This window comes from Balaenoptera acutorostrata, chromosome 17, assembly GCF_949987535.1.
Source record: "Balaenoptera acutorostrata chromosome 17, mBalAcu1.1, whole genome shotgun sequence".
Taxonomy (NCBI): domain Eukaryota; kingdom Metazoa; phylum Chordata; class Mammalia; order Artiodactyla; family Balaenopteridae; genus Balaenoptera; species Balaenoptera acutorostrata.
The window spans coordinates 38,569,089-38,587,290 of NC_080080.1; the positions used below are offsets into that span (position 1 = coordinate 38,569,089).

Sequence of the window (18,202 nt, forward strand, 5' to 3'; positions counted from 1 at the left end):
ATGATGAATGTGGGTTATTCATATAAAAATATTACTTAGGTAATGTTTTTAAAAAGCAGAGCATAATCACACAGACAGAATTCTGTTTCACGCACAGTTCAGGCGTGCAGCTGGTCTCCAGGTGCTCAGCTCACAACTTGGCTGTTCAGGACACTTCCGGACCGAATGAAATCTCTGCTGCTCAACCAGAAGGCAGCAGCCATACTGTACTTATTCGGTGGCTCGGCAGACACCTAGTAGGATCACCATAAACACGTCCATTCATTTCACTGCTACAGAGAATAAGACCATTCCTATCAGTCTTTTTCACAACAGAAATGGACACTTTCCTGTCTATCTATTTACGCAAATTCTGTCACACTGTTTTGCAAGGTATATTCCATGCATTCTCCAGACAATAGGTATGCACAAAAAAAAAAAAAAAAGTGGTGGTCTGTGAAAGACAGATTTCCTTCCTATAGGTATTTGCAGAGCCTCAACTATACAAATATTCATTGTGGATCTGCAATAGGAGGGTACAGTATATGGCCTTCCCCAAATTTATGTAGCCATGAAACACTTTTTTCCCAGGAAACATCTCCAGGGACCAGTGCTCCCAGGAATGTATTTTGGGAAATGCTAGTCTATCCTCTCAGCGCATAGTTCTTTGACCTGCCACCACAAAGCAGAGCAATTGTGCCCTGTCCCCTGTGAGGAGGGCAGGGCAGCAGGGCCCACGCGGGGTGCTGTACGGAATGAGACTCAGTGACGCAGCTCGCTCAGACTTCTGTCATCAAGCGAGCTAAGCCACAGAAGTGGCTTAGAGCCTAGAAAACAAATGAGGAATGGCCCATCAAATATTAACAACCAAGCACCAGGTGACATTTTAATTTATTCTGCTTACAGAAACCAAAAAAAAATTATACTATTTTTTTCAGTCTCATCTGCGTTGGACACAAATACTTTCAGAGGCAGGGTGAGAGGGAAAATGACAGACGTTTCACTGGCTACTGTAGTACTGCTGTATCTCTCCCCAACTTGTCACTCCCAAAGACAGTCACTGCCAAACGCTACTGCAAAAACACAATGCATTTACGTCAATGACACCTAACTGTACATTTAAATAAAAAATTAATACTAATCCCACCTAAGCTCTGCTAGAAATGTATGGCAGAAAACGACGGAGTAAGAGTATGAGTGAGACATGCACAGCCACTAAAAGCTGATGAGCACCTAGCTTCCCTGCAAGTGGAAAAAAGCAGTGATGACGCCACTCTTCCTATGGGGCAGGAGGAGACCCCTCTTTTATACCCTGCTCAAAATGTCAGGTAGACAACGGGACTGCATGAACGTTTAAAAGCAGCTCGACATTTTAGCTATTACCTTGCAGAGGTCATCGCTGCACTGCACGGCCGCACTTCCCAAAGTATGTCCCTAAGAACACGGGTCCTACAAAGTTCTCCTTGAAAACAGAATTTGGGGCTCAAAAAGATTTATAAGATACTATAGACTATTATCCACTTCTTAGAGAATCACAATGTACATTATCACATGGAAGGTTCTAGAAGTCCTTTAAAAAGAAGTGCTTAACTGTATTTATTTATTTATTTATTTATTTACTTTTGGCTGCATTGGGTCTTTCTTGCTGAGTGCAGGCTTTCTCTAACTGTGGTGAGCAGGGGCTACTCTTCATTGCGGTGCGCAGGCTTTTGATTACGGTGGCTTCTCTTGTTGCGGAGCACGGGCTCTAGGCGTGCAGGCCTCAGCACTTGTGGCATGCGGGCTCAGTAGTTGTGGCTCGCAGGCTCAGTAGTTGTGGCAGACGGGCTTAGTTGCTCTGCAGCATGTGGGATCTTCCCGGACCAGGGCTCAAACCCATGTCCCCTGCATTAGCAGGTGGATTCTTAACCACTGTGCCACCAAGGAAGTCCCGCTTAACTGTATTTAACCCAGAGTTTCCCACTCTGTCCTTGGACTCTTTTCCTTAGGTAACATACTTCATAGAATATATTTTGAGAAATGCTCCTCTATGGCTTTGAAAAATTCTTTGCAGAAACAAAGCACAGAAAAATTAAGTAACTCCTGGAATCATGCGCTGGTCAACAACACAGAGGACGAGTGGTCATAAGACCACAGACCACCACTCTAGTTCCATCTCAACACTTTTGCCATAAACTGAACCTGTCTGAAAAGAGGCAACAATACATTTTCCATGATTTCCTTCTTTATGGTGTAAAGCGTTCGGCCTGCTGATCAGAGTACATACAGAATTGAACGTGGCCCACAGGGGCCCATACTTCATGCACAGAGACCAGATGTTTCTAGTCTTTTCCTCTTTTGTAACAATCAAATCATTAAACAACCGTCGTCGCTTATCACGTGACTACAAGATTTTTCAAATAGACTTGACAGCCCTTTGTTCTTGATAGGACACAAGAAAACAATAGAGCTTCTAATTATTTTCAGCAAGAATTACACAGACCAAGAAATCAAAATACAAAAGCTTTTGGCTATATATGCCAAAAAATTTTAAAGTATTACAGCATGGACAGGGAAAGATGGAAATCAAGGACATTACTGGAGTGAGGTAAACATTTCATCCATTTGCATAAATACATAATTTTTTTAATTCTCGTTTCCAAGGAATTTCACATGACATATTGAAACGGAAGACAGCAAAAACAACTCTCCGGTTGTGGGACTTGGCAAACACAGTTATTATCTGTGCCAGGATGTAAACCGACCTCACACCTCAATAGCGATTCTCGCAAATCGATACTGCAGAGAGGCAGGCGGCCTCAGCAACACGAGACCCCTCTCCACTCCTGGCTGGCTGGACAGTGTATCCAGCAAGCCCGTCAAACTAACAAACCCCAGGGCTTCCCCACAGCCGACAGCCATGGAAAAATCTCCCTGTGTGACAAAGCCAAGGAGAACTCTGGAGCAGTGAGAAGTCACAACCGGGAGAGGGCCTGACCACAAGCCCAGGGTCAGAGGCTGGTGTCCAGCTGCAGGGCCCCCCTCTGCCAGGCCCTCAGATGCAGCACAGCCTCGCTTCTGCCTCTTCTCTAGTTTCTTCTTCTCCTTCTGTTTCCGGATCTGGCTCTTGAATGGGTCACTATGCTTGGGTTCCTGGGGCCCACAGTACAGCCGATCCTGGCTGAGCTGGAGGAGGTCCTCCTCAGCTGGAACACAGATCATGGTGTGCGGCTCGGGGCTGCCCTTCCTGAGCAGGGACAACCTGACCCACACCAGGGCCTTGGGGAAGCGGTCGAGGATGGACAGGCAAGCCTCTCTGCTCAATTCTTGCTGCCCTCTGCCAGGAGCTCGCGGGGCTGCCCGACTGTCCCCAGAACCGGGCCCACACCAGGCTGACAGCTGCCTCAGGAATTTTCTACTCCTGCATGAAGTGGGAGACACACGTTTTGAGGATATTTTGTTCAAGGAGAAAATATGCAGTTAGAAGACTGGACATTGCTAGAGTTCATTTGATTTTTTAATACTCTATAGGGGGAAAGGATCAAAACTTCGATTTTTTAAAAATCAAAAATACACATTTACACATTTGTGTAATGATACTTTTCTTTTTATGTGTCTACTATTCTGAGACTAAAGGATTAAAGGTTTAAAGTTGAAGGCAGAGAATAATAAGACAGTGGAGTAGAATCTATGGCTATATTCACAGTGAGAGGATTAGAGTAAAAAGGAACTGATGTTTTGATGAAAAAAGAAACTCTAAGGGACACTTATCTGAAAAGTAAGAAGGAAGGATATGAAATTACTGTACAGAAAAATAAGTATAAAGCAAAGGGGTGGCACTCTTTTAAAATCAGAGCACAGAATAAAGGGTAAATGACAAGCAGAATCGAATAGCCTGCAGCAGCACTGAGAGAAGAACACATTTTACACAGTAACCTCTGTGATATGACAATATCACAGTGAATGGGGATCGAGTCAGCCACAAACGCAGATCATTCAAAAGCAATGGGAAGAAATCTAATTCAACGATTTAAAGAATGCTTGCAGGGGTTCTTCATTACTTAAGATCACCATCGTGAGGGGACTGCTTTGTGAGCAAAGACTAAATAAAAAAGGTCATAAACTCCTTGGTTTAGGTCTACTGATGTGATATTTTAAATCATTTCATCAGTTAGCAACATGCCCCAAATCAAATGTATGTGATTTAGCCTTTTCCCTGGGCCCTCTATGATTCACTGGCTTTCCCTTCCAGAAGGTCCATAAATTCACTTGGGCTTTGTGTAAAGGAACAACGATAACTTTTACTTCCTGTAGCCTGGTCAGTATCAAAAAAACAGACAATCCAAAAACGTACCGGGAAGTCGTGTGCACTTACCTCAGAACGCAGAGGAGACTGCCAGTGGCACCCTGACCCACTACGCCCTCAGTCCCCGCCCAGGCTGGACCATCTGTGTCCATCACTCCCTTGGGCCCGCTGGAGTCGTTTAGGGGTGTGCCCTCGTCATCAGACAGCTGACGAGTCCTTCCAGGCGTGGGAGCACAAGACACCACATCTCTCCTCAGGCTACTCTCCTCACCGCCTGGAGAGGAAGCTGCAGACGATTCGTCTTGGGCCTGGACTCTTGATTCCCAGTCTCGAGTTAACTGCTCCCAGGGACAGCAGAAAGGTGCCAGGGTGCCAAGCTTAACGTAGTTGGGCCGTTTTGCCGGAGGGCGTCTAATGGAAATCAAAGAGGAGGACCAATTTTGAACAATTTAAGATGGATAATCAAAATAACCATGGCCACCGTATTCCACCTCTATTTTAAAAGCAAACATACAAAAAAGTTTTCTAAGAAATACGATTTTAAAAAATAATAATAACCAACTCTACTGGCTGAGCTTTTTCGTTTTCTTCGGTTTTTACCGTAATAGATAATGCACCCACAAAGTCGCCCTTCGTGCACCACTCCAGGGAGTGCCACTCCTGGAGAACTGCAGGTAAAGGGTGCTCCTGGAGCTGTGCAGTGATGCCCCTGAATACTCACAGGGTTTCAAGTTCAAAAGGTACAAAAGGGGGACTTCCCTGGTGGTCCAGTGGTTAAGAATCCGCCTTCCAACGCAGGGGACGCGGGTTCAATCCCTGGTCAGGAAACTAAGATCCCACATGCCATGGGGCAACTAAGCAACTCTGAGCCTGCACACTCAGGAGCCCGCGTGCCCCAACTAGAAAGCCCACGCACCACAACCAGCGAGCCTGCATGCCGCAACTACTGAGCCTGTGCACCACAACTAGAGAGAAGCCCGTGCACAACTAGAGAGCACACCACAACTAGAGAGAAGCCCACGCGCTGCAACACAAGATCCCACATGCTGCAACTAAGACCCGATGCAGCCAAAATAAAAAAAATTTTTTTTTAAAAAGGTACAAAAGGGGTGATGGTGAAGTTTCTCTCTCATCCTTGACCTCTGGAGGACCCAGCTGTCCTCCACAGAGACAATATCATCATCTGTTTCTTATATATCCTTCTAGAGACATTTTATAAACTTACAAGCAGATATGTACATATTTCTTTTTTTACCCATTTTACACAAATGGTGGCAAACCGATCCTGTACTCTTTTGCTTATCTTTATTCATTTAACAAAATATCTTGGAGGTCATTTTATATTAGCACATCAAGACATCCCTCACTCTTCTGCACAAGTCTTATCCCACTGGATGGTTATACCCTAAGTTATTTACACAGTCCTCTCCTGCAGGATGTTTTGGTTCTTTTCAAGCTTTTGCTTCTACAAACGATGCTGCCATGAATGACCTTGAACATGTTGTACAAGTACAAGTATATCCACAGGATAAAGTCCTGGGAGTGGAAGTGCTAAGGCAACAAGCATTATTAGCACTTGCAATTTTGACAGATATTTCCAAACTGCCCTCCACATGGGTGATACCAAATGACCCTTCCAGCAACATGTAAGTGAGGGAGAACCTTCGAAAAACCACAGACTAGTGGGAACCAGGGGCTGCTCTGGTGTGTAATGACCCCAAGAGGTAGGAAGCAGCCTGGCCATGGGCCCTTCTGGGCTGGGGTACTCTGTGGGAGTCCCAGCCTGCACCCTCAGGCTGATGGTCTCCTCGGGGACAGGCCCAGACATTCCTTCCCCCCTTTGTTTCTTACTGTGTGCTATGCCCTAGGACCTCAAATGGAAATGAACCTGTACGCTTAATCAGAGGTTCAGTTTGAGCCTATATTCTGGAGATGGAACCAAATGTGTTCTGGCCTCCTGAGAGGGGCAGCTGGTGAAAAACCCTCTCAGGGTACTTGCCTCACCCAGAAACCTTTAAAAAGAGAGATGGGCAGTTTACAAAAAAAGAGACAAAAAATGGTGAAAACACTTAAGAGTACCCAACCTCACTTGTAAGCAAACAAACAAAAAATGAAAACGGTAAGATGCCATTTTTTCATCTATGTTTTGTTAGTATTAAAAGATTGGTAAGGACTTCCCTGGTGGTGCAGTGGTTAAGAATCCACCTGCCAATGCAGGGGACACAGGTTTGAGCCCTGGTCTGGGAAGATCCCACATGCTGCGGAGCAACTAAGCCAGTGGGCCACAACTACTGAGCCTGCGCTCTAGAGCCCGCAAGCCACAACTACTGAAGCCCGCACGCCTAGAGCCTGTGCTCCACAACAAAGAGAAGCCACCGCAACTAGAGAAAGCCCGCGTGCAGCAACAAAGACCCAATGCAGCCAAAAATAAATAAATAAATTTTTTTTTAATTAATTAAAAAAATAAAAGACTGGTAATAGCCCATGTTATCAAGACGTGAGGGAAAACAGGCACCCTCAGAACTAGAGGTAAAATTCTACACTAATACAAATAGCAATTTGTCAATAGTACATCAAATCCTCAAAGCATGCATCTTTTTTTTTTTTAACCAGAAATCTTATTTATGAGATTGAGCCTAAGGTCCTTCTTTGCCTTCTTTCCCCTACAGCTCCTCTCAAGTGATAGCTCTTTCTTTTTCACACCCCACAGGCCTAGGGGTGGGCACATTCCTCCTGATGCCCCCAGACCGCTTTTCTTCTCCTTCCTGCTCCCCTGAAGCACAAGCCATCAGATAAACCACTGGCTCTCCCTGCTCAGCCAGGTCCTCGGTCAACTCCCCAGGCACCCCATTCCCCACCACTCTGCCTTCCCCTCCATCCCGACCCATTCTCAATGGCTTCAGCGGCTACATATATCATCCTTCTAGTACCCTGGCCCACCAGAAACTTCTCACACCTTTTACTTCACCCACTCTCCTGGTCACACCTTACCTTTGGTCACTGCCAACACCTGCTCCACCTTAAAATCTCAATTTCCAGTATCCTTCATTCAGAATGATGCCTCCTATTTTGCCTGCCCATTTACCTCTCCACGGCAACAATTCCTCAACCACTGGAACTTACTACGGTAAGTCCCCTACATACGAATGAGTTCCGTTCCAAGAGCGAATTCGTAAGTCCAATTTGTTCGTAAGTCCAACAAAGTTAGCCTAGGTACCCAACTAACACAATCGGCTATATAGTGCTGTAATAGGTTTATAATATCAATACTTTTCACACAAATAATACATAAAAAACAAACACAAAAACTAAAGAAAACATTTTTAATCTTACAGTACGGTACCTTGAAAAGTACAGTAGTACAGTACAATAGCTGGTATACAGGGGCTGGCATCGAGTGAACAGGCAAGAAGAGTTACTGACTGGAGGAGGGAGAGGAGGTGGGAGATGGTAGAGCTGAAGGATCGTCAGCAATAGGAGACGGAGGGCAAGCTGCAATTTCACTCATGCCTGATGCTGATGGAACACACGTTCACATCGTTGAAAGTTCGCAACTTGAAGGTTTGTATATAGGAGACTTACTGTATTCGTTTACCACTTCATCACTGCTCACTACCGTCCTCACATCTCTCTCCTTGGAAGCCTAGATGCCACCGTTCCTAAGAGACTCACTCCCTTTACACATACCCCCAAGTCCCTACCCCGGCAAAGCCCCTCCTGGTTACATTCAACCCTCCACTACCCCAGGCCAGCACCTGATTGGCAGAACATGGCTGGGGAAGAACATGCGGTAGTCCTGAAGGGTCTCGCTATCAACACAACTTAAGTGGACTCTTACATTTCTTACAAATCTGATACGTTTCTCCAGTCGATTCTATCTTCCACTTTCCCAGAACACTGTTTATATCAATTCCTCTCTCCTCAAATCTCCAACAGCCTCTCTCCCCCTTATTCCTAGATGATAACCTTGCCTATTTTTCACTGAGAAGACGGTCACAATCAGACTACTACCCAACCTCTGTGCAGAGTCTAGCCTACCTAAATCTGTATTCACATTTTCAGAGTCAGCCTTCCAGCCTATTAAAATAAGACAGCTAAGCCTGATCCTAAGGAATGCCACTCCTCCCCTTATGCCCTGGATGCTACCCCATCTTCCTCACTCAAGGGCTTTGCTCTTGCCATTTCAGCCTCCCTCCCCTTGCCTGGATCCCTCCCACTAGCGTAGAAACATGTACTTCCAGCAAGAATAAGCTCCATTGTAGTTTTGATTTGCATTTCTCTAATGATTAATGATGTTGAGCATTCTTTCATGTGTCTGTTGGCAATCTGTATATCTTCTTTGGAGAAACGTCTATTTAGGTCTTCTGCCCATTTTTGGATTGGGTTGTTTGTTTTTATGTTATTGAGCTGCATGAGCTGTTTGTAAATTTTGGAGATTAATCCTTTGTCAGTTGCTTCATTTGCAAATATTTTCTCCCATTCTGAGAGTTGTCTTTTCGTCTTGTTTATGGTTTCCTTTGCTGTGCAAAAGCTTTTAAGTTTCATTAGGTCCCATTTGTTTATTTTTGTTTTTATTTCCAGTTCTCTAGGAGCTGGGTCAAAAAGGATCTTGCTGTGATTTATGTCATAGAGTGTTCTGCCTATGTTTTCCTCTAAGAGTTTGATAGTGTCTGGCCTTACATTTAGGTCTTTAATCCATTTTGAGTTTATTTTTGTGTATGGTGTTAGGGAGTGTTCTAATTTCATACTTTTACATGTACCTGTCCAGTTTTCCCAGCACCACTTATTGAAGAGGCTGTCTTTTCTCCACTGTATATGCTTGCCTCCTTTATCAAAGATAAGGTGACCATATGTGCGTGGGTTTATCTCTGGGCTTTCTATCCTGTTCCATTGATCTATATTTCTGTTTTTGTGCCAGTACCATACTGTCTTGATTACTGTAGCTTTGTAGTATAGTCTGAAGTCAGGGAGCCTGATTCCTCCAGCTCCATTTTTCGTTCTCAAGATTGCTTTGGATATTCAGGGTCTTTTGTGTTTCCATACAAATTGTGAAATTTTTTGTTCTAGTTCTGTGAAAAATGCCAGTGGTAGTTTGATAGGGATTGCATTGAATCTGTAGATTGCATTAATCATTAGAGAAATGCAAATCAAAATTACAATGAGATATCATCTCACACCAGTCAGAATGGCCATCATCAAAAAATTTAGAAACAATAAATGCTGGAGAGGGTGTGGAGAAAAGGGAACACTCTTGCACTGTTGGTGGGAATGTAAATTGATACAGCCACTATGGAGAACAGTATGGAGGTTCCTTAAAAAACTAAAAATAGAACTACCATACGACCCAGCAATCCCACTACTGGGCATATACCCTGAGAAAACCATAATTCAAAAAGAGTCATGTACCAAAATGTTCACTGCAGCTCTATTTACAATAGCCAGAACATGGAAGCAACCTAAGTGTCCATCATCGGATGAATGGATAAAGAAGATGTGGCACATATATACAATGGAATATTACTCAGCCATAAAAAGAAACGAAATTGAGTTATTTGTAGTGAGGTGGATGGAGTTAGAGTCTGTCATACAGAGTGAAGTAAGTCAGAAAGAGAAAAACAAATACCCTATGCTAACACATATATATGGAATCTAAGGGAAAAAAAAAAAAAAAGGACATGAAGAACCTAGTGGCAAGACAGGAATAAAGACACAGACCTACTAGAGAATGGACTTGAGGATATGGGGAGGGGGTGGGGTGAGATGTGACAGGGTAAGAGAGTGTCATGGACATATATACACTACCAAATGTAAAATAGATAACTAGTGGGAAGCAACCACATAGCACAGGGAGATCAGCTCGGTGCTTTGTGACCACCTAGAGGGGTGGGATAGGGAGGGTGGGAGGGAGGGAGATGCAAGAGGGAAGAGATATGGGAACATATGTATATGTATAACTGATTCACTTTGTTATAAAGCAGAAACTAACACACCACTGTAAAGCAATTATACTCCAATAAAGATGTTTTTTAAAAAAAAAAAAAAAGAATAAGCTCCACAGGGGCAGAGCAGACTTTGCCCGTCCTGTCCTCTGCTGCAGCCTCAGCGCCTAGAAAGGTTTTTGACACATGGCAAGTTCTAAGTAAACATGTGCTAAATGAATAAATCAGACAAATACATAGAGATACAAATGGAAAGCTGTTCACAGAAGCACAGAGCAAAAAATCAGAAAGAACCTAAAGGGCCACTGATAAATCACAAACAGCCATACTGCATTGGCAAACTGTAACTCACTGGGCGAACCTGGCCCACTGCCTGTTTTTGTATGACCCACGAGCTAGGAATGGTTTTTACATTTTTCAATGGTTGAAAAAAACACAAGAGGGAATTCCCTGAAGGTCCAGTGGTTAGGACTCCGCGCTTCCACTGCAGGGGGCCCGGGTTTCATTCCTGGTTGGGGAACGAAGATCCCACAAGCCGCGCAGTGCAGCCAAAAAAAAGAAAAAAGAAAAGAAAAAAACACAGGAGAACAATATCTTGTGGCACATGAAAATGCTATGAAATTCGAATAGGATTGTCCGTAGCGTGAGCCTGGAACACAGCCGTGCCCACTCATTTACACATCCTCTGAGGCTGCTTTTGTGCCACATGGCAGAGTTGAGCAGCTGCCATGGAGACCAAAGGGCCCACAAAGCCAGAAATAGTTATCATCTGGCCCTTTACAGAAAAAGTTTGCCAACTCTTGGTTTAGAGTCATATTTATTGATATGGGAAAAATTTCCATAATATACAGCTAAATGAAAAAAGCAGGTTTCAAAATAGTATATGTAATACAATGCCTTAAAAAAAATTTGTGTCTATGAAAAATTTATATACATAAAAAAATCTAAAGGGTGAGAAATAAGTATTACTGTCAATTATTATTTAACAAGCATGGAGAAGCCCCGGCACACTACAGTAGGCATAGGATGTACAACACACAACGGCTGCCCTCAAAGGGCTTGTAAACCAGCAATCCAGGAACGTATCCCCGTTCACTCACTCACTCATTCATCCATCATTCAAACAATAGCTGGAAAGCCAAGCAGGGCCTGTCTCTGAGGTTGCAGCAGTGCATAGAAGAGCACAACTGTGGAGCTCACAGTCAAGGAAATACAACATTCAATTAGTCACCCATTCATCAGTCAACAAAAAAAAAAAGGTATTAAGGCCCACTGTGCACTAGGCACTGGCTAGATACTGCAGATGCCACAACAAACAAGAGAGTTTTTGTGCTTCCAGAAGTCTACAGTTCAGTAGGAAATACAGGTGCCCTATGTTTCCTTCCCAGAGTATAAAGGAAATAAAGCCCCTCACTGGCCACTCCTCCAATGGAAAAAGAAAAAAGTCTAGATGGATAGATACCAAAATGTAAAAACAGTGCTTATCTCTCTGGATAAAAGGAATACACCAGTTTATAAAGTATTTTTGTTTGTTTCCATACTTTCATTAAAATTCACAGGTATGTACTCCATCTATAACCATTACGAAAAACACAATTTCCATTTTGAGGAGGCAGGGCTCAGTAGCGGGAATCAATTAACAAGCGCCTGGAACTCAGGTCCACAGCTTAGGTGTACACCATCATCAGTGAAGCAAATAACCAAGAGAAAGGTTTGTAACCTGCATGGGCTATAAAATCTAGATATAGGGCAATCTCCTGACCTAAGTAGTATCTTCTTAATTATGTCTTGGGAATGTTGACAAGTCTAGGAACTCCACATTATATAGTAAGAGTCCCTGAAGCCAGGACAAACATGATTGTTCAATGTGTCTTCCCCTTGAGACATCAAACTAGGGACTTCGCTGGTGATGCAGTGGTTAAGAACCCGCTTGCCGGGCTTCCCTGGTGGCCGCAGTGGTTAAGAATCCGCCTGCCAATGCAGGGGACACGGGTTCGAGCCCTGGTCCAGGAAGATCCCACATGCCGCGGAGCAACTAAGCCCGTGCGCCACAGCTACTGAGCCTGCTCTCTGGAGCCCGTGAGCCACAACTACTGAAGCCTGCACGCCTAGAGCCCATGCTCTGCAACAAGAGAAGGCACCGCAATGAGAAGCCCACACACCACAATGAAGAGTAGCCCCAACTCACTGCAACTAGAGAAAGCCCGCATGCAGCAACAAAGACCCAACTCAGCCCAAACTAAATAAATAAATTTATTTAAAAAAAAAAAAGAATCCGCCTGCCAATGCAGGGGACACGGGTTTGAGCCCTGGTCTGGGAAGATCCCACATGTTGCGGAGCAACTAAGCCGGTGCGCCACAACTACTGAGCCTGCGCTCTAGAGCCTGCGAGCCACAACTACTGAAGCCCGCACGCCTAGAGCCCATGCTCTGCAATAAGAGAAGCCACTGCAATGAGAAGCCCGCGCACCTCAATGAGAGTAGCCCCTGCTCACCGCAACTAAACAAAGCCCACGCTCAGCAATGAAGACCCAACGCAGCAAAAAATAAATAAATTTATTAAAAAAAAAAAAAAAGACATCAAACTAGAGAAGCCAGTTTCTTACCTTTCGTACTTTTCAAGAAGATTCTTAGCTTGCTCTTCAGCAAAGAGAATCCCAGCAGGGCAGTCTGGGAAATCACCTGGGACATTAGGTGACCTTTTATACTGAGAATGCACTACAGTCTCTTTTAATCCTCCAACTCTTGCACCTCGATAGATCTAAAAGAAATGCCAGAAAGATCCTGTTACTATACCAACTTAAAGTGAAACTGCTAAATTCTTTGTATGGGGAAACATGGGAAACCTAAATACCCATCAAAAGTAGAATGGATAAATACACTGGGGAACTACCCCATAATGGGTTACCATACAATAGTAAAAATGAATGAAATAGAGCTTCACCAATCAACATGGAAAAATCTCAATGTTGAGTGAATATTGCAAGTTGCAAAAACATTTATACAAGGAATAAAGTTTAAAAACATGTCAAATATAGCTATTTTATTTTAGGATATACACACACACTTAATAAAGCTATAAAAACATGCATGATAGTGACAAACACCAAAAATAGGACTAGTGACTCCTTTAGAAGGAGAGAGGGAAATGGGATTGGAGAGGGATACACAGAGTGCTTCCAATGAACCTATAATGCCTTATTTCTTAAGCTGGATGGCGGGTGAAAGGTACACAGGTATACCTTCTGTATGCTTAAAACAGTTCATAATTTTAAAGTTAGATTTAAAAATATTCCCACTCCTAAATGATTAACTGAATGTCCTTTGCACTATGCATAATCACTAAAATTAATTATCTGCCTGAATCTAACAGTCTTACATGTCATGTCCTTTATGCTCTCTAGCTCAAAGTAATTATTTAACCAGGGGAAAAAAAACACACATTAGATTTTTAATAAAATTTTTAGCTGCAGTTAATAAAAGAGGAATATATGGAACAGCACTTACAAAAAAAACTGTATTCTATACATCTATAAAAACTAAGTCTTTTGGCTTTTAAACTGTAACAAATTTCAAGTAAAGAAACCTCAACATTTTGTTGCCACTACTATTCAAAAATCAGGCCACTTTTAAAACCTCAAAAATTCAAAAAATGTCAGCACAACTCTTAGTAATGAAAACCGGGCTCCAGGGACTCTATGAAGTATCTCATATCCAGGATTATAGCTCAAAGGGCAGAAAACTAGCACTCAATTTCTAGGTCGTGCGTAAAGTCAGGAACATTTTCAGGGCTTGGCATTCACTAGGAATGTATTTTAAATGTTGTAACTGTTGGTCAGCATCGAAGAGTAACTTACAAATGGAATCCAGAAAGCCATGCCCCAGCCCTTTGGGAGGAGGACATCCCAGCCACTTCCCCAGCCTCGTTGGTCATCACCGGTCACTTTTCCTGGCTGTTGAATCAAAAGTATAGGAACCTTGGATTCATGGGGACCTAAAAAAAGCTGCAACCCGGGCACCAGCAATTCACTCCTCTTCCGGTTTAAATCCTGAAGTGGAAGAAAATAATTCAAGACAAACAACCCTAGTCTTCCGGAAGATCCTACTGGGTCTCCCTATAAGCAACTTTAGAAAGTTAAATGCTCTTTTAAAAAGCAAGAAAAAGGTGTTTTCAGTAAATAAACGTGAGCCATTTTAAGTACAAGGTATTCCTCCCAGGATGATTTTCCTCTATACAAGTGCTTTGGTAGAAAATGCCAAATGGTCTTAAATTAGAATATACTAGGTGATTCAAAGTAATAAAATAATATACATTCATTCTGCTAATTCCTTATCTATCAGGATTAATCTCATATTTTGATACTCTGTCCCTACATTTATTTTGGTTAAGATTGGTGGTCATGAAGTAAAAGGGCTATAAACAACAACTTCTCAAGGAGGGGCAAGTGGGAAAATACTCCAGCTTTTAAGAAAATTTCTCAGCAGGTCTTAAAAGAGAAGATACTATAAATTATCTATTAAGTGGACTGCAGGGAGTGGATAACAACATCCTTGCAGATTTTTCTTGCCAGCTGGAGACAGGCCTGCCGCTCAATTGAGAAGACTACACAGGAGACCACCTCCATGCTACAAAGTCTAACTCATGAATGCCCTTCATGCATGATCAAGTCCCGAGTCTCCTTTTTTTACCTTTGGTCAAGTTTCCACTACCTTCTACATATTGGTAATTCCAAAATATCTATCTCTTTAGTCCCAACTTTTCCTCCTGGGATAGAAACCTGTCTCCTGGACATCTGCTCCTGGGACATCCTGAGGCCCCTCAGTTTATCTGAGACTAAACTCATCTTCCCCGCTGCGTCACTCTCTTCCCTGTGTGCCCCGGCTGGCTGAATGACATACAATTCTCACAGTTCATTAGCTCATTCATTCATCCTTTCAAATATTTAGTCTTCATTCATTTCCTTGTTCATTCAAATATTTCCTAAACACCTGTTATATGCCAGGCACTTAGCTAGAACTTGGGAAGACAGCAGTGGCAAGTCAGACCTGGCTCTGGCTCTCTTTTAGCTGAGCTCCTAAAACCAAGCTAGACCATTAGGAGCTAACCCACAGGCCTCCTCCTTTCTCACTTCCCATCTTCCAATCAACCACTGAGTCTACTCAGTTTTACCTTCCAGGTATATGTATTAAACCCCAGCCCCTCCACTCCAGCCATACTGCCACACTTCAGGCCCCCATCATGCCATCTGGACTACTTCAAGGGTCTCTTTTAAGGCCATCCAACCACAAGCCCTCTCTCCAGCTCCTCCGCCCCCTTATCCCCATCCCTAGTCTCCACAGCACTGCCAGAGTGAAATCTGATCATGTCATGGCCCAACTCAAAATCTTCAATGGGCCCTGCATCTTCAGTCCAAATCCAAAAATGTCTCAAGGTCTTTTATGCTATAGCCCCTTTTTATCTCCTCAGTTCCATCTCCTACCCTACCCTTCTACCTGGAGATTCCTGAACATGCCATCCTGTTTTTGGCCTGGGCCCTTGCCCTTGTTCTCAACTCCAACAATCCTTTCTCCACTGTAGCCTTGGCTCCTGGCCCCTGGCCGCAAGAAGTCTGGTTAATTCTGACCACACACTTAAGAGTTAACTCAAATACCAGCTCCTCCACCCAGGAAGCTTTCCCCAGTTTCCCTAGTCCGGGCTCAGTACCCCTTCTTTGGGCCTCCTTTGTGCTCTGTACTTCTTCGACCTAATCCTAGTCATCTACCCCATTATCTAATACAATACCTGGGGCCGACAGGAGCTCAATCATTGTGAAATTAATGACAGAGAACATTTAAGGGGAAAAATAATAAAAGAAAAAAAAATTTAAACCATAAGATTATCATTTCAAGAAAAAGTATTTGTATTAACCTTTTCTAGAGATTATTCTTCTCTAAACGGAAAATAGCATTGTATATATCGTAGGGGATTTAAAAATTGAAAATAAAAGGAAGTCTATGGGATTCTATAAAGTATGAAATAACGTTCATGGTCTCTAGGGTGATGAATTTCAGCCTGTTTTCACGACTTTACCGTTAGTTACCTGATCCGAGATTTTATTCTCTGTGACACTCTTACAGATATCTTGGTTCCAAAGAAAGCTATGCGAACACTCCACAGGCACACCCTCCAGAAGCAGCTGTCTAACTTTCTCATTATCTAAGAGGGAAAAGAAATAGCCTTAAACCACATTCCTTAGATCAGTGAGGTCAAATTCTAAACAATGCCAGGTGACCTTGTGTTACAAGAAACTATTCTACAGGCTTCTCTAGAAGCCTAACTTCTCTAGAGGAATTTATTTACTTGAGTAGAAATTGTTATTCTTACAGTTGGTTTCATAATCTGTGAAACAGCAAAGGCTCCTAAACTTATTTCTTTGACATTTATTTTTAGTCTGTAAGATGCAAATATTACTTTAAATTGCCTCTAAATATCTGCCTGATTCCACATTTAAGATAATCACGTTCTAGGCATCACTGCAGAGGCGAACCATTTCTTGATTATATGCTCTGACGGCACAAATCATATTTTAACTATTGGCTTCAGGGCTCTTTATATCATCCCTGACCCAATGGTCTTGAGCCAACAAATACCATCCTTTTCTTCTGTCCTATTACTTCAAGTCTCTGATAACCCTTTTTTATTGAATTGAATTTATTCCTTTCTGTAAAACATATTTTTCTCAGTCCTTTAAAATGAATATATTTGTTGTGAAATATGTTGTTTCATCCCTTTAAACGAGCTACACCATGCCAAAAAGTACTCTAGTGGGAAAGGAGGAGGAATTTTTTCAGTTATAAACATATATATTGATAGAAGAGACTTCCTACGTGCAATTACTTAAACACTAGGGGGAAAAAAATCTTTCAAATCTTATTTTGTTGGACTGAAGAATTAAAAGTAAAAAGTCAGACAATTCATGAGTTTAGGCTAAGGTCCTAAAATGCCAACATAGAAAGGTCACTCAACCTGCATGGGTCTGATGGCTGAAAAAAATAAGTTGGAAGTGACTTGGCCATAATGTGACAGATATCAGGGATAAACAAGTTAGAAAAAACTAAACTGATGAAAAGATCTGAGATGAAAGCTCCTTAAAAGCAGCAACTGCTTCTAGTGCTGCTGGAAAGAATAACCAGCACCATCTCAAGTGACGTGTGCTGTAAAAGTTCACACAGCCTGTCTAGGAGCTAAAAAGCCCCATCAAACAGCTGTCTGCCGAGAAGGCTTTCCTGTGGAGTGCTGCCACAGATCTGAGTGACAGAGCTGGGATTTTATTCAGACTTGGCTGCAGACAAAAGAGATGGCTAATACTTAGGGTGTAAAGGCATAGGAAAGCACAACTTCATCTTCAAATATTCTAATATATAGTAAGTAAATAGATGAAACAAAGTAGATGGTACATCCAGACAATGGAATATTATTCAGCACTAAAAAGAAATGAGCTATCAAGCCATGAAAAGACAAGAAAGAACCTTAAATGCATATTACTATGTGAAAGAAACCAGTCTGAAAAGGCTACATACTGTGTGATTCCAACTATGTGACATCCTGGAAAAGGCAAAACCATAGAAACTGTTGAAGGATCAGGGGTTGGAAGCAGTGAGAAAGGGATGAATAGACAGAGCACAGCTGACTTAGGATAGTGAAACTATTCTGTGTGATACTATAATGACAAAGCAGAGTATGTCTGAAGGCAAAGGAGGCCTTTTAAGTCAACAGTCTTCACTACTGAGAAAAAAATATTATCAGCTGAGTCAGCACGCCCCTCAGTGTGCCCAGAATGACTGTCAATTCCGAGCGTAATTCTAAGTCCTTCCCCCAAGACTCACATAAAGCACATTCTCTTTCATCTCGGACCAAAGCTAACTGACTACATAACTCCAGAATTGTGACTTAAAGGTTGAATAGCTTATCTTCTCCTTTCTTAAATGTATTTTAAGATCACCAGATTTTAAAATTTTC

General features: G+C 42.6%; 1 protein-coding gene across 3 annotated transcripts in view; it reads right to left on the reverse strand.

The window, feature by feature from the left end:
• Window positions 1–853: 853 nt before the first annotated feature.
• POP1 (POP1 homolog, ribonuclease P/MRP subunit) overlaps window positions 854–18,202 on the reverse strand; it is a 43,423-nt gene continuing 26,074 nt past the window's right edge. For all 3 annotated transcript variants that reach the window (XM_057532158.1, XM_057532157.1, XM_028164747.2), the window contains exons 12-16: window positions 16,284–16,399; window positions 14,061–14,252; window positions 12,810–12,964; window positions 4,334–4,675; window positions 854–3,379 (exon numbers count right to left, since the gene is read on the reverse strand). In XM_057532158.1, the coding sequence (XP_057388141.1) occupies window positions 2,725–3,379; window positions 4,334–4,675; window positions 12,810–12,964; window positions 14,061–14,252; window positions 16,284–16,399 (1,460 nt within the window). In that variant the 3' untranslated portion in view covers window positions 854–2,724. The remainder of the gene's footprint in view (window positions 3,380–4,333; window positions 4,676–12,809; window positions 12,965–14,060; window positions 14,253–16,283; window positions 16,400–18,202) is intronic.